Source organism: Montipora capricornis, chromosome 3, assembly GCF_036669925.1.
Source record: "Montipora capricornis isolate CH-2021 chromosome 3, ASM3666992v2, whole genome shotgun sequence".
NCBI lineage: Eukaryota > Metazoa > Cnidaria > Anthozoa > Scleractinia > Acroporidae > Montipora > Montipora capricornis.
The window spans coordinates 18,019,102-18,036,656 of NC_090885.1; the positions used below are offsets into that span (position 1 = coordinate 18,019,102).

Below are 17,555 nucleotides of genomic sequence, written 5' to 3' on the forward strand. Positions count from 1 at the left end.
AACTACAATCGCCTTGATTAGTATGATCCATGATTGGACAATCGCAACCGATGGCAGCGGTTCCACTGTTAGGTCGATACTTTTCGATTATAAGAGAGCTTTCGATCTTATGGACCACAGTATTTTGGGTAACAAACTATTTGACCTGGATTTACCAACAAGTATAACCAATTGGGTCATCAACTTCGTCAGTAACCGTTTCCAAAAAACCAAAGTAGTAGATGCATGTTACTCTGAATAAGGCTCAGTTCCATCCGGCGTCCCTCAGGGAACAAAGCTTGGTCCCTGGTTGTTCGTCCTCATTGCATAAACGATCTGGTTCTTAGTGGTGCCTGTCTATGGAAGTACGTGGATGACACTACAGCATCTGAGGTCGTCAGAAAAGGTCGTCAGAATCTAGCGCTGCACAGCGTATTGCCGATGGGGTATCTGCTTGGTCAGAGAAGAACAAGCTACATCTAAAGTCTGACAAATGTAAAGAACTGAGAATTTCTTTTGCAAAAACGAAGCAAGCTTTTCAACCTGTCGTAATTGATGGAAAGATCTAGATGTAGTGACTAGTGCCAAACTATTAGGAGTAACCATCAGAAGTGATTTAACATAAATGAAGTGATTAAGAAAGCAGCAAAAAGGTTGTACTTTTTGGTTCAATTAAAAAGAGCCAAGGTACCCCTGATTGATCTCAAGCTTTTCTACATTACGTGTATACGATTGACGTTGGACTACGCCGTACCTGTTTTCCACCACTCACTTCCAAAGTATTTGACCCACGAAGTGGAACATCTTCAAAAGAGAGCGTTGGCCATTATATGTCCCAGTTCTAATTACGACGAAGCCCTATAAACTCGCCTGGATTTAGTATCACTAAACGAACACCACCGAAGCTTATGCAATGACTTCTTTAATAACATTGCAGCATCTGTTACCACCGTTACGCAAAAACGAGAGATACGTTTTTCGTCATAAACGAATAAATCCATCCCGAAAGTTAAAATTGAAAGAGCAAAGAGATCTTTGACGGTTGCTTCTAGTCTTAATTTCGACAATTAATTTTAAATTATGAATAATTATGAATAGTAATAACGTAATGTATACAGGAATTTTTGTATAGATTTTACCTTTTTTCATTTTCATACATCTATTTTGTATAATAGGCAATTCAGCCTTATGTCTGCTATGTATTATTGTTTAGTGAACATCTAAATCTACATCTACATTTGAGTGTAAGCTTTGCATTTCGCGGCCCGCCATTACTCACGTTCAAAACTGATCGACTTGACCTCAATAGCTTAACATCATTTCAGCGTGTAATCGCAGATTATTATGTATGCAAAAAACGAGTTTAAAAATCTGAAAGCCCGAAACTCCCGTGCTGCATATTGATTCATTCGCGTACAAACGCATTGCATTCTTAATCCAGTGAGTATTTGACGTCATTTTCTCCTTGATCCAGCTCTCTCAAGATTTTAAAGTTAGTAATGACGCAACTTCGTTTCTAGGGTCTCTTCCAACGACACCAAAATATGCGACGCCCTTGTCATATTCAGTACTGATAAAATGACTTGTTCTCTCCGCACCTTATGCTAAAGCTGCTCCGTTTGTAAACGGCCTTTCCTCGACCTGGTCCGTGGACACTTTGAATTCTGCATACAGTCAATCAGTCAGCCCTGATTCAGTCTTAGTGTTAAATGTTTATTTTCTACATACAGGCATATTCAACAGCGGGAGCAGATGTAGAGTCAACTATTACTAGTTGTATGTCTATTCTTCTATTGTTGGCAATTTCAATTCTGCATGGCAAGAGTTAGGCATTTGTGGAGGAGTGTTGTTGGAAGAGTTGTCAACTGGTTGCAGTGCATAAAATCAGAACAAGTTGTTCTTCCTACACCTTATATCACAGTTACCCAATTTAAAATTTGGCAACCACTTGTCATGACCTTTCAGTTGGAAACTCTGGTTCTGTTGCTTAAACGTAGTATATTTAAGCTAAATAGAAAAGAGAACACAATTATAAACATCATGTTTTCTGTGGCAGTTTTCTGGCAGCTTGAGAACACCTCTAATGCCCAAGACGTGTACGACGAGCTCAATGAATGAAATAGAGGGATAATTTAAAAAAATGCAAAGTGGTAATTATGAATTAGACAGCAGCCACCCTAGGTACGACAAGAACACTTTCATGCCTCTTCAATTTTTCTTGATTCCCAGCTGCACCCCATGCGTTATTTAGAGTAAAAATTCCCTTGTAGGTTGATGCACCTGCATGGAGCCCAGTGCAGGGCAAATCAATTTATGTCATTCTTTTCGGTAGGACCTCTTGGATCTTATGCTGAAAGCCGCCCAGGATGAAAATCTCCCAAAGACAAAGAGATTGACTGATGCTGAGGTGCTGGCACAAAGTGTCGTATTCCTGATTGCCGGCTACGAAACCAGTAGTAATACACTTGGATTTGTTGCCTATTTCCTGGCTACTAATCCTGATGTTCAGGAAAAACTGCAGAAGGAGATTGACAGTGTTTGGGATGACGAAAGCAAAGTGCCTTCCTACGAGACAGTGAATGAGTTGCCATATTTGGACATGGTGATATCAGAGACCCTGAGAATCTACCCACCAGGTGAGGAAGGATATGGCGATGAATGACTTTCAGGGATGGGGTAGAAACACTGGGAACATTGTGCTTAATCCAGTCATCCCATGTTAGAAAACCACTGGGTGACCATTTCCTGAAAGAGCCCATAGTTTTTGTTCCTTTATTTGATAACAAATAGTAAACTGTTCACCGTGTGCTATCGAGTTAAATAATTGCACGCGGGAGGTTTCTAATGATAAGCACGAAAGAAGCGCAAGAGTCGCACGAGACGACAGCCGAGTGGAATCTAGCTACTTGAGTGCTTGGCAAACTTCCCAAGTGCAACTATAACTCGATAGTACGCGCTGAACCGTTTAATGTTTGTTTTATAACATGACCAAAATATCTTGTGACAGTTCCACGACAGTTTGTAACATCCTTTGTCTTCTTTGAATGCCTCTCGCTCGTTAACTCGTCGCGCTGACTTTACTTACTAAGTGAATGCAAGCTTGACGGCTGATAGCCTTGCAAATCGTGACTCGGGCAAAATTCCCGTGAATGGGTGAATTAATTAAAACATGTCGTCTCTAAGTCTTTTTCATGATGCTGTGTGGAAATTTCAACATTTCCGGCGGTACGCTGGTCGGTCATTATTGCAGTTTGAGGAAAAATCTTTTTTTTTCCCGGTGCACGCGTCAGTGTTTTCGTCATAACCATTCACACGTGGAAAATAGTCAATCGGTAATAGCCCACTTTCGATTTATTAAAATTCAGTCCCAAACAAAAGACATCATCTCGAGGCTCTAGGGAATAAACTAATACAATCCTCGAGATGATGCTTTTTGTAAAACACTGAATTTTAATATATCGAAAGTGGGCTAGCCTATTGACCAATCAAAGCGCGAGCTTTACTTCTGTTATGTTGTAAAAATTTAGTATAATTACATAAAAGGTTAGTCAAAATTCTCTGCGCTGATTGGCCCCCATAATCTGGTTTAAGACCCTATACTTTAATCTGTGAGCGCGGCGGAACTGATTGATTGAGCATTTCCTTGCCGACCAAGTGATTCGAGCGTAAGTTTAGCATAGCGACGCTCCACAAGCTGCCAAGAGAAGTCACATAATTTATCATGAACTATCAAGTTAAACAAACTGCTCTGGCGAGGTTACAAGATCTTATATTGCCAAACACAGTTCCGTACTCTTCATCCTGCTGCACAAGGTATCCCTCGTGAGCACTCGCAGAGCGTTTGTTACCTGAATGCAGGTTGACAATCTACCAACTATAATCTTTTGGTTTTTTTAGCCGTCGCCACTCTGCGCACATGCACCGAGAATTGTGTGTTGAAGGGCTTGAAAGTTCCAAAGGGCCTCGTGGTAACGATCCCAATCTATAGCCTCCATATGGACCCCAAAGTTTGGCCTCAACCCGATAAGTTTGACCCGGAGAGGTTTACTCCCGAAGCCAGACAGTCACGTGACCCCTATGTTTACATGCCATTTGGCCACGGTCCTCATAACTGTATTGGAATGAGGTTTGCGCTGATGGAAATGAAGCTGGTACTGGCTCGTATATTAAAGAAATACAGTTTCCAGACTGCGCAAGATACCAAGATCCCACCTGAGGTAACTATCAGGGCTACATTAGTGGCGAAAGAAATCAAGCTGAAGATTACCAAGCGAGAGTAACTGAACGTCATCAATTGTTAGAGTAATCTTTCAACTTACAATAGTTTTAAGAATCGAGCCCTTCGTTTTGACTCTAAAGTTCAGATCTGGAAACACCAAAATTTATACTAGCCGCAACGTTTCAGTTAAGGCGTAGAGTCGATAAATTAATAGCTATGTTGCTGTTGCTTTTTCTGGATGCCTCACTCACGTATAGGAATCTTCACTCACGGCCAGAATCAAACCAAAAATCAAAAATCTTATTAGATTCTACAAAAGATTAAAGTGCACCTAACCCCAAAATATTTTTTTCGCTAAAATAAATCTTTGCACCTGTTCGAAACGCATTGCGGCCATTTTTTCCTTTTTCTAACAAATTCTGCCATTTTATAGGCTTCGAAAGTTGCGAAAATCCAAGCATCTTTTGTTCACGACCGAGTCAGAAGGGGAGTGGGTCTATTCCCGCTTTGATGTCACATACTGATTTACATTGCTTTAACTCTTTTTAGAAATGCATGCAAAGTAGATTGTGACTTCAAAGCAGGAATAGACCCACTCCCCTTCTGACTCGGTCGTGAACAAAAGATGCTTGGATTTTCGCAACTTTCGAAGCCTATAAAATGGCAGGATTTGTTAGAAAAAGGAAAAAATGGCCGCAATGCGTTTCGAACAGATGCAAAGATTTATTTTAGCGAGAAAAATATTTTGGGGTTAGGTGCACTTTAAACATTCTCTATCTAAGCAAGCGCATAACTGAAGTGATTTTTTTAGTGACTTAACTTTGTATTACCTCCTTTTGTTTTTATAAATACTCCGAACACGTAAATAAAGTTCATGTGTGTATGTATGTATTTGGTGACCTCATTATTGATGAAGCGTGCGTTATCTGCTCCTTGAGACTGACGATTGATTTACGCCGTTCAACTGATGGAAACTTGTTGAATGGAATAGCGCTGTAACACCTCCGCTGTAATTTGTTTAACTTTGTGCAACAACGTTCAACTTTTTGATTTAACTATTTCAGCATTAAACGGAGTGAGGTGATGCGGGATTGCGGAGAATTTATTGGTTCAATTGTTAAAGGAACGAGGCTTGTAGCCTCCTCCGCAGACATCTCTGTAATAATCTCCCTAGGGAATGATAAACCTGAAGCAGTAAAGCAACCTAACTCCCTCTCATTGTTTTTGCCTTCTCTCGCCTTCTCTCTGATAGTCCCTCTCCATTTCTTCCTCCCCAGTCACTTTTTCCTTTTCTTTGGAGTTGCCTGTGGAGGTGGCTATAGCTAGATACAGGACACCTTATTCCGAAATGGCCGCCATTTTAGTCTTCTTTTGTTTGAATGCAAATTGGCCCCTTTGGACTCGTTCAAAGTTAAATATTCGTTTGAATTTTTACGTTTGAAATCGAGGCCAAAAGGGCCAATTTGCAAGGAAACAAAAGAATACAAAAATGGCGGCCATTTTAGAATAAGGTGTATGAGCTCTTTTGTTTTTTAGTGAGATGCAAATGAGATGCAAGGTGATTTTGTGCAATCCCGCACCTTTAATTGGTCATAGACCGAGATAACAAATTATAATTGTGATTATTTTGTAAAAAGAGCGGTTTTCTATTTTTGTTTATACGCACAAAGGCGCACCAGTAAAGTCGTGTTATCATACGGATACGTTGATAGTTTATCTACCGAGGACGCATACACAGCTGTGATAATTTGTACACTAAAAAGCCGCTAAAGACAACCTGTCCGTACTTCGTTATACTTCGTCAAATTTAAGACATTTGGTAAATTGTTTTTCACCCGGCCTGTCATTCACAAGCATTTCGATGGTTGATTATGGGTGGAGAATGTTCCAATTGTAAGGCACCGCGGAGACCATTAGCAGGGCTACAACGTCTAAAACATCTGGCCTGCGATGGAAAACAAACAGAAGGAATACATTTGAGTGAACCATCCGGACCGAAAATAACCAGGTAGCACAAACCTTCAGTGCCTACAGCATTTCCTCCAACATATAGCGACTACGTTAGCTTCATCCACAGTCTTCATGATGAGCATTGCGACACTTGAGTTATCTCCAACCATAGACCAAAACGGCTAACTCAATGTTGTAGCCAATTCAAACCCTTTGGGAATGAATCGTTTTGTTCCAGGTATTTCCATATCGTTTAAATATGAATGCTTTATTAATATGCAAATACAACACAAAGATTCTTAATCCCGGGAGATTTGAATTGGGTACAACATTAAGTTAGCCGATTAGGTAAATTGTTACAAGTGTTGGAATATTTTATTCTAAACACATTTTCCCCCTCCTAACCTCCAATGAGAGGCGTAGTTGCCTCATGGTTTGTGCGCTCTACTCAGGAGCGAGTGGTTCGGGTTCGGGCCCTGGCCGGGGACATTGTGTTGTATTCTTGGGCAAGACACTTTACTCTCACGGTGCCTCTCTCCAGCCAAGTGTATAAATGGGTACCGGCGAATTTAATGCTGGAGGAAGCCCTGCGATGGACTAGCATCCCATCCAGGAGGGAGTAAAAAACTCCTCGTCGCTTCATGCTACAGAAACCGGGATAAGCTGCGGCCTAATGGGCCACTTGGTTCGTAAGCAGACTTCACCACTACCCAGCTCCAATCACTTTCATCTTCATCAAGTTTCATCAAGTTTGCGTTTTAAGTTTACCATTTGCGACCAAGATTAAAAGGGGAAAAGGGATCCGAGTGCTGACACATGCTCTGTAGGTTTTGATTTATGGCTGTGGTATCGTGTCTTTTGTTCAGATTTTCCAACAATTAGTGTAAGATTGTAACAATGAAGTAAAAGGTGTAGGAGGAATTGTCCATTGGCAAATACTGAAAATACTCCGATGAATTCGTGCAGGGATCGCGCAGCTGTAAGAGCACTCGCCTCCCACCAATGTGACCCAGATTCGATTCCCAGACTCGGCGTCATATGTGGGTTGAGTTTGCTGGTTCTCTGCCCTGCACCGTGAAGTTTTTCTCCGGGCACTCCGATTTTCCCCTGTCCTCAAAATCCGATATTTGATTTGCGTTAATTTGCCGATTTCAGTTTACAGTGTCCCCCAATAGACCATTTTCGAATTCTCACGGCTGGACTGGATCTAGCATGAAATGGAGGCTAACGAAGGCAAATCTTTTCACATACAAATTAATTTGCCCGCAGTAGCCTCCATTTCATGCTACATCCAGTGCAGCCGTGAGAATTCGAAAATGGTCTATCAGTGCTTCAGCGCTAGGCAAAGTAGACTAGGCACTTAAATAAATAAAAGTTCCTTTAAATACAAATAATCAATTTTCCGCAATCCCGCAGCTCACTCGGAGACGACAGTACACAGAGTTGGAGAGAAACGGGAAGTTTACGTCTTTCTCGTATACGTATCTCAAATCTGATCGTAGTTAATAGATGTAGGCTGGTTATGAAACTCGACAAGTTTCTTTGTTTCATGTTTTTGTTCGCTTTTTTGGCCTTGACCCTGCACAAAACCCGACAAAAACACGCTTTTTTTGGCAGGACAACCAATCAAAAGCTTCGACTAATTTATTCGAAATTAACTTGCGAACCAAAAACAAAAGATTGTGCAGGGTCACGGTCAGTTCAACATGTAATTGCGACTATATTGTTCCTGCTTTTGAAATTCCCAGGGTTTCATAACCAGTCCCTAGATTAACTATGATCTGATAGAATCTATGTGTTACGAAAATTCAGTCATTACTTTTAACGTATGGTAAACTTTAGCGCTACGACAATTTCATAGCAAACGGAGCCAGTCAAGGTACTTTTGGACGCGATGCCAAAGTGTGGTAACAAGACTGTGAGGCACCTCAAGGTTTCGACCAGCGGATCCCTTGTACCAGCCCTAAGGTCTCAAACTAGGTTTCACATACCTTTCTCCGCCACAACAGACACGGAGGAAAAGAAAAGTTTTCCCCTTGCCCGTATGTGACAGATTCCTTTCAAACGCCGAGGATAGCTCCTCGTCTGACATACCATAAGGTTACGAGCTACATATATTTGACAGTTTTGTCATCTTGTCTTTCATGTAATACGCACGGTCAGTGCGTATTGGTAGGCTGATTTAGCAACGGGAACGTCAGTTGACGACGGCGCGCGCAGAAAATTTTCCTTATTAGGTCAGATTAGAGTAGAATCCAGACTATTTCGCGCGTTCTCCCGTCGCCAATTGAGGTTCCCGTTCTGTTGCTAAATCAGCCTGATATGAAGTACACGGCGTTTGAACATGCGCATCTTCTGAACTACCCCAACAATGTTGTTTGTCTGAAAACTTAATCATGAAACAAGTTTTTTTTATCACGCGGGTATTAAAATGCGAAATGCTAAATAGTTTTGTTTTCCCTCAGGACCATACATTAAGTGTATAATGTACGCGTACGCTAAAAAGCGGTTTTTCGAAATGACCGCAAGCCATTTTGTGGAGGTGACAGACGAAAAAATTAATTGTTTTAAAGAAAATGTATATTTTTCAAATAACCACCTAAGTAATTATACTAAAACAATGATTCACCTCAGGTTCGTTGAATATCGGTGAATAAAAAGTGTTTATTTTAAAGATGCGTTCGAGCGGCCTGAAGCTTACCCTGCTTTCTCAGACGTTCTAGGTCACTCGTGTAACGCACTCTTCTTGACACGAGCGACCTTGGACTGTCTCAGAATCAGGCTGAAGCTTTCCGATCGCTTCTAAGCATAGTTAATGCATTGAGATTGTTAGGAAACTCGAGAAGTCTTTCTGTTTCATGTTTTTGTTAGTATTTTTGGCCTTGACGATGCACAAAACACATCTTTTTTTCCAGAAGATACCAATCAAAATTATGCGCAACTAATTTGCGAACCCGTGCGAAGCAAAAGCAAAAGATTGTGCACTGTCACAGTCAATTAAACATCGATTGCCACAACATTGTTCTCGCTTTTGAAGGTTTTAAGGTTTCATAACCAGTCCCTCGATTAATTATGTTCTTAGTCAAAACTACTTTGCACCTCATTTCCACTGCATGAAATACAAGAGCCCTTGTTCCAGGAATCGTTCTTTAAAAAAAAAACGAAATTGATTTCAGCAATCCTTGAGCAATATTGCGTGATTCTCCCTATTACAGTATGTTTAACAATTATTCCTCGAGCCCGAATGGGCTATTGACTCAGAGGCCATAAGGGCGAGAGGAATAATTGTTTTAGTAAAATCCAACTAGTTGGTCAAAAAAATATCGAGACAAAACATCTTTCGCTAGTTAAAGCTAGACTTTAATTGTTGTTTTGGTTTTTAGAGCCGACGCTTTTCGCCACTAGTTGGCTATAACAAATAGCCTACTAGTAGCTCAACCAATCAGAACGCAGCATTGATAATAGACCACTAGTTGGATTTTACTAAATATATATACGTATGAGATTTAACCTATGACGTAGTCTTCGGTCAGCCTGATTAATCGATTTTCAAAACAACTTGGCAAAGGCTGCTTTTCAGGAATATGGATTTGTTTGAGTTATTCGAAGAGGTCTTTTCTCAATATTGGACAACGACAATAGCTACAATCGTAATCTTGTTTGTTTACTTCTGGGGGATTGCACCATTTCGCACCCTGAAGAACATCTGTGGTGACCAGGTTCCAGGACCAATTCCTCTTTCATTTATCGGCAACATGCTTGATTCGCTGAGGCATAAAGGTCTTACACATATCCAGTTGGACGAATATTACAAAAAGTACGGAGATGTCTTCGGTATGTCCTTATTCGGAAGTTATCCAGCCCTTGTTGTCGCAGATTTGGAAATGGCGAAACAAGTTTACGTGAAGGATTTTCAAGCATTTCATGATCGGCCGGTAAGCTGTATACAGAATTATGCCGTTAATGGGTATGACTACAAGCTTAACCCTTTTTTTTTATAAGTTTGGGGCTAAAAGTTAAGCGATCGTGCTTTTGAGGAGCTACATCGACCCCTCAGTCAGTTTTGAGTTTTTATATTCCTCGCCAAACTTAAAGCCGCCCTTGGGTTCCTTTTAATTTTTTAATTTTTAATCAACCCCTTCATAGCTGTTATTACAGTCAAGCCCACGGTACAGCGGTATTAGGCACCGTTTACACGAACGCGGTTTCATTTGTAACCGCATCAATTTCGCTGCGGTTACACCTTCCGTTTACACGACACCGATCGAGACTGTTATCGAAACCGTGTCGATTTGGAACCGCTGCCAAAGTGGAGCGTTTTCAAAACGATGCGGTTTTATCTGTCGTGTAAACAGTGAAACCGCATCGATTTGAATACGGTTACTATTTTGGTGCGAAATTTGCATTGTTCAATTGAAAATAGTGAATTTAGTACGTTGTGCAGCGCTCGCTTATACCATTACGACTTAGATTTTCTGGTGAAAACAGATCCGTGTAAACACTTCCAAACCGCATCAATTTTGACGCGGTTTCGACACCGTGAAACCGTGTCGGTGTGAAACCGTGTTCGTGTAAACGCTGCCTTAGTAACAGAGTGCGCGAAAGCGAAGCTCACGGGTCAACATTTCCGTAGAATACAAGCGCCGTATGTGAAAATTTAGTCGAAAATTTCGTCCAGGAGTAACATTTTTTTTCTCTCTCTAAAACGTACGGTATATAGCGTTATATTTTTTGTAGAGTTGTGAGTTACATAAAAATGGATGGGAAAACAATTTCACTGAGAGTTGGAAACACCTAGCATCTGATGCAAAAATAATGTTGATGTTTCCTAATCGAGCACGATTTCTCCGAACACTCTACACTAGTTCCAACAGTCTGCAAACTGGTGTTCCATACAGAGGGCTGAATTTCCACTGTTCACAATTGAGAATATGATGAATTACTTTATTAAGAGAAAATCAGGAGATAATGAAGGCAATAAAGACTACAGTGGAACCCCTCTAAACCGGACACCCTTAAGACCGCAGGAAATGTCCAGTTTAGAGGGGTGTCTGGTGTTCTGAGGTTTTACCCATAAAGCACTTTTATGCTGCATACTGTATTGTCTGACTGTAAGTACCAGTACATGGTACATCAGTACTAATATAGCACATCAATAAAGGAACAAGCAACATGGATCACAAGGAAGCTTTTCAAAGTCACTTTATTTAATTTACAAAAACATTCAGTGTTACATACAGGGTAATATGATCATTTAAACATGGAATGTTCAAGATTCTCTGTCTAAATTTCCAAGATGCTTTTGGAAAAAGGAATCCGATGTTAACTGCATCTGATTACAACTGTGTTCAACTATTTTTCTTTCACTTAAATTTTCCAGCTCTAGAACCAGTTGCAGATAATTCTCATCTTTGTGAACCACAAAATTTGTTAACTTAATAACCATATCAAGCACTTCTTTATGTGAAAGGTTACTGCCAAGAGCATCAAGTTCAACATGTTTCTCCTCATCATCATGGACAAACTGTTCCGTACTCAGCCTTGTAGACTTCTTTCTTCTTTAAAATATCACCTACAGTTGATTTACCGATTCCAACTTGACTGCTTTGAGCCTTCAGTGTTGGTTTAGGCACTGATTCCCCGTAATTGATCAATTATTAAACTCTCTTCTCTAACGATAACTCGAATCTTTGGTGTTTCGTTGGTGTCTCGGAAGTAGTGATGTTTGCTACTTCGTGTGTTTTCGCAAGTGATTTCAGCCGCAACGGGACAGTCCTTTAACCTGGCCTCTATTGTTGTCAGTCATTCAGCCCAACAACAACGGCACGATTGTGGGCTTTAGACTTTTTGCTTCAGTACCAATAGAACAATGAGGAATTAGCCGGTGTGCATTTCTCACTTCTGATTGGGATTTCACAGCATGATCAAAATTAAAAGTGTGATTTGATTTTGGCGGCAAGCTTAAAACTTTCACGTCCGGTTTAACGAGGTCAATTTCTTTGTCAGTAAGTGATTACGGACTGAAAAAAGCTTCTGGTTTCGGGAATTGAGGGGTACCAGTTTACTGACGTTAAAAATGGAGGAAATGTATGACAGAGATTTTGGGACCGAAAAAAACGTCCAGTAAAGAGAGGATTCCGGTTTAATGAGGGTCCGGTTTGGAGGGGTTCCACTGTATAAGAATTTAATCAATAAGGCATCTGGACAAACCTGGTCATGTGCAAAATACTGAAGTTTTCACTATTGAAAATGGAGACGTGATCTATATAAGATGTGAATGTCTGCCAGAGATGAAAAAGAATTTGAAGTACAAGCTCAATGTTACCATGATCAATTCTGGAGAGCAAGCTGGTGAGATCACCTATGCCTGCTGCGGCCCATGCCCAGCCCGTAGGGAAAGGACCATTCGCCTCTTGTAAACTCTTAGCTGCTTTATGCTTTGCCCTTGAAGAGTTTGTAAGATTGAAGCAGAGCAGAGATTTTGCTACGTGTACTGAAAGGCTTCAAACTTGGAACCAACCTCGGAAACGAAAATTGAAACCAGGATCTGTGTATTAAATCGACTTCAGTAAAAAGATCTATGGTAAACTAAGAGAATGCAGGGGACAGGAAGATTCTTCATGACCCTAGACTGCCTGTATACAGAGACACTGAGAAAGAAAACCAAAACAGATATTGAGATACTCCTTTCGTATACCTTCCATTGACAAATGGTACCCCTTTCGTATATCTTCCATTGGAAAATAATGAAAGGCCCTTTTAAATACCTAAATGACAGATTTCCCTACCCTTTGATACTTCGACTCGTGAAATCCCTACCCTTTCAGTCCTTTCATATACGTGAAAAAGGTATAAAGCGTGAAAAAGGTACCCCTTTCGGGCGGTGCTCCCCGTATAGGCCATTATAACTTGAGTACCCCCCGCCTCCCCCCCCGCCCCCCCCCCCCCCCCCCGGGATATAACTGACATGAAGAAGAGAAAAATACATGTGGTTGTTTATTGTCGCGGAGGGCCTAGCGACAACTTCACGAGACAGTAGGCTTAGCGACCACTCTTGTAGACCATGTGCTCGGACCGAGAATCTTTTCCTCCATGTAAAATTAGTCCTTAGTTGTGTTCGTGAATAAGGAAAAATCGCCTTCGCGAAATCTATTCATCATGCTGATTTGCAATTAAGCTGAAAATCGACTAATACAAGAGTTGAGGGCACACCCCTTTCACCTCACCCCTAACGCCACTGGAACTGGTAGTTTGTGTTAATGCTAACAAAAAGAGGATCTTACGCGATTGAAAACAATGAAATGTACCATGTAGACTTGCCCCATGTGTTCAACCTGGTTACTGTGTATTTCACTATTACACAATTGAAGGCAGAGCTCATTTAATCAAGGAAGGTTACTTTTCAAGTAAATATGCTAATTACAAGAATTTATTTACGAAACATGCAATGCAACTGTGCCTGTAAATTTAATTGTAAGCCTCTTAACTCCACAAAGCACCTTCTAATAAGACCACTCGCCAAGGTCAGACATTTATTTACAAGAGGTGGCAAAAAATTTTTAGTGAACATTGCACACACAAAGAAAATCATGTCAATTAGTAAACTGTCCTGATTGATTCATGAACGGAGGGACATTCACCTTGACATCTTTCGAGGCTAACATTTCTTGAACATTGAACCCCCAATCTGCCATGACCTCATCTCCTCGCTTTAATTTGTCAATAAAACCAGATTCACTGGTTATTTCCTTATCAGAAATAAAACAAACATTGCCACGTGGAGTAACACCGACCAATGCCTTGAGGGTATTGGTGTTCTTGTAAGTTGAGAAGGTAAGCTGTTGTGCTTCTGGGATACTTGGTTTCTCGATGTAGATCTCAGTTGCATCGATAATTACTGTTTTTCCCTTGTACTTGTTTTTGAAGCATGCAGGCTTGTGTAACTCAATGATTTGTTTGTCAGGGAAGATGTCTAGTTCTTTAAAACTGCAGTACATAAACTTTGTCAAGAGATTATGAATGACTTTGTCCTAGTAACAATTATTCGACTCACAAGACTCTGAGATATTCTAAATCGTGCAGCTAAGTTCTCCTCGAGTAGACCAACTTTGTAGCGACATAATACAAGGAAAAATTCCTCCTCCCCTAACAAGGTCTTTTTTGGGCCTGCCTTCTCTGTTTTTTGGGCATCATTTTGTTCAGTGTTACTGTTACAATACACAAGTTTAAACGCTGCTTCCCTACCTAAAAAGCTAAAAACTATGCTGAAAACTTCATAGTCTGGAAACCCAGAATAGAATTTCAACAATTTTAAATTACTCTTAATATTATCAGTGTTAAAGAGACTTTGTTGGAACATGCTTTCCAACTCTTTCTTAAGCTCCCGTTCTCGTTCAAGTTGTTTCATTTTTTTCAGTAAGTTCTTCTTCGAGTTCCTTCCTCTCAACCTCTAAACGTTCACCTAGGCGCTTCAATTCTTCTTCCTTTTCTTTAAACTACTCCATTAAAAGTTCTTAGCAGTGTCACTCAGAAATCCATAATCATGACATCGAATATTGACAGATTCTAATTCAGCTAAATTATCGACAGGGTTAACTTTATCTAATTTGACTCGCCTCTTAATTGTTGTCTCGCGTGAAGCTGCGCAATAAACAGGAGTTTTTCGCTTTGGCTTTTCCTCCAGTGAAAAACTGAATCTTGTCGGAACAGATCCACATTTGAGATACCTTTTTCCTCCCACACACCACATAAACAATCTTCAGAAAAGTGCTCACTGCAGAGGTAGGTAAGAATGTTTCAACACATTGAGGTCTTTCCTCTTCATTTTAAGCAACCAAGTTCCAAGAAGCTTAGCATGTCATGCATGTCATCGGCTGTCATAAATTGACCAAGCAAATGTTTGGTCTTTCGTAGCGGAAATGAACTTTGGACAAGAGAAGCTAAAACAATTTGACAACGAAAATAACGATAATATTGACCAATATTAGAGAACAGATACTCTTCCCTAAGGGGGCCTCCAAGTCCAACTATGGAAATGTTCTCGTAAAAATTTCCCGCGATGATAAGATTTTAATGAATCGCTAAGGTAAATATTCCAAATGCTGTGAACAAAAGTGCTTCTAATAAATGTCAGAGTACCTGAAAAACGACATAGTGTTGTTGTCTAACAAGCCCGCCGAAATTAGGCCGTTGGCAAAACCTCGGATCGGACCGGATTGGATCAGATCGACAAAACCCGGACCGGATCAACAACAAATTTAAAATTCCCGCCAAAAGTAGACTCATGAAATCCGTGGATAACCTTCGTGGGTGTCCTTCGGCAAAAACTTCGTACGCGCGATTATTTCAATAAAATCCTAACAAACTGTACATCAAAATAACAAACAGTTTTTTATGCAAGAACCAGCTGCACAAAGTTAAAGTGCCAGATCTTGGGAGATCTAACCTGCAAATAATATTTAGACCAAAAACAAAATAACTATGCAAGGCTGGTTGTACGGCTGTGAGGATATATATTTTTTGTTTAACCATAGGCAGCCGAAGTTCGCGTCACTAGAGAGCGAGTAATAATTAATTACTAGTGGGAAGATGACCTTTGAGTGCAAGCGGTGTTGCGTTACAGGCGGCCGTCGAGAATTTAAACGCGTTATAAGACTTTGTAAGGGAAATAAAATACCGTCGATTATAAAGCCTAAAAAACGCTCAATTTAACGTTCATTCAATAAAATGAATAAAACTGACTCACCTCTGGTGTATTCTTATGCGTTTCGGAGCTTATTTCCGTTTCGGGAATTCCGTGTTTTCACTGTTCTAAGACGAAGTCAAGGCTGCACACTAAAATTTCGACTGTAGTCAGCGCAGAGGCGGTTTGCGACTCGAAAATCCATCCCAGCCGCGATTTTTTCACGCAAAGCTAAAGCCCCATCATTTGCGAACCTCGGTGAATGTTTCGTCGTCAAAAATCCCCACGCACTTGCCTGGAAATGAACATTTTCTGCTTCCGATTCCACGACAGCTGCTGATAACCGAACAGGACACGGAGCTTGGATCCGAGGTCAAATTAACTCCACCCGATGAGGTACAGTCATTTCATGTACAACACTTACCCCATTCCACAGCGGCTTCTCGAACAGCTCCATGGTTATGAGTGAGCATTTCTTTAAAAGAAGATCTCCTCGCCATTTAGCCTGCCTAGTAAGCGATGTCAGCGTGCAAAAAGCGAAAAGCGAATAACTTTCTCTGAGTTATTCGCTTGCTGCGGGGAATATATTATTTTGACATGAGGGACTGAGGTGTCAATCAAAAAATCCGAGCCGCGGTTATCAGAGACCCCGTTCGTGGGCAAAATCGGGGGGTTTGTCCCCAAAGCGTTTCCCTTCCCTTCCCCGTCCAATTTTTTTTTTTTTTTTTTTTGCGTTTACCCAATTCTCGCTCGGCCAGAGATATGAATTCGCTCCTTGCCCGCTGGAAACGCTTGCTACGCAGGCTACCCCTAATCAGACGAGAGCAGGCCATGGGAACTGAAGGTGTTAAAGTCACGGCAATGAACATGTACAAGTACAAGGAAGGATTACGTTTTTGCAAACGTAAGCCGTGTAGCACTTGTATTTGAACAGACAACTGATTTGAGTGTAATGCGAAGTGCTAAGTTTCTACCCCATATGAACCATGTGAGCGTTAGCCCTACTGATGGAAATGGGCCCACACAAGGGCAGAAAAAACCTCTGACCAGGGTGGGAATTGAACCCACGACCTTCGGGTTAGATCACCGCTGCTCTACCGACCGAGCTACAAGGTCAGACGGGAGCAGGCCGTGGGAACTGAAGATGTTATAGTCAAGGCAATGAACATGCACAAGTACAAGCAAAAATTACGTTTTTGCAAACGCAGGCCGTGTAGCACTTACATTTGAACAGACTTAAAGTGCAACTAACTCCAAAATGTTTTTTTTGCTAAAATGAATCTTTGCAACTGTTCGAAACGCACTGCGGCCATTTTTTCATTTTTCTAACAAATCCTGGCATTTTATAGGCTTCGAAAGTTGCGAAAATCCAAGCATCTGTCACAATCTACTTTGCATGCATTTTTACAAAGAGTTAATGCAAAGAAAATCAGTTTGTGACGTCAAATCAGGAATAGACCCACTCCCCTTCTGACTCGGTTGTGAACAAAAGATGCTTGGATTTTCGCAACTTTCGAAGCCTATAAAATGGCAGGATTTGTTAGAAAAAGGAAAAAATGGCCGCAATGCGTTTCGAACAGTTGCAAAGATTCATTTTAGCGAAAAAAATATTTTGGGGTTAGGTGCACTTTAACTGATTAGAGTGTAATGTGTAATGTGAAGTGCTAAGTTTCTACCCCATATGAACCATGTGAGCGTTAGCCCTACTGATGGAAATGGACCCAC

At 40.9% G+C, this 17,555-nt stretch overlaps 1 protein-coding gene across 1 annotated transcript in view; it reads left to right on the forward strand.

Moving 5' to 3' along the window:
- LOC138042480 (cytochrome P450 3A8-like) overlaps positions 1-4,523 on the forward strand; it is a 13,316-nt gene extending 8,793 nt beyond the window's left edge. The window contains exons 4-5 of the mRNA XM_068888384.1: positions 2,312-2,615; positions 3,877-4,523. Coding sequence (XP_068744485.1) covers positions 2,312-2,615; positions 3,877-4,259 — 687 coding nt within the window. The 3' untranslated portion in view covers positions 4,260-4,523. The remainder of the gene's footprint in view (positions 1-2,311; positions 2,616-3,876) is intronic.
- Positions 4,524-17,555: the final 13,032 nt, after the last annotated feature.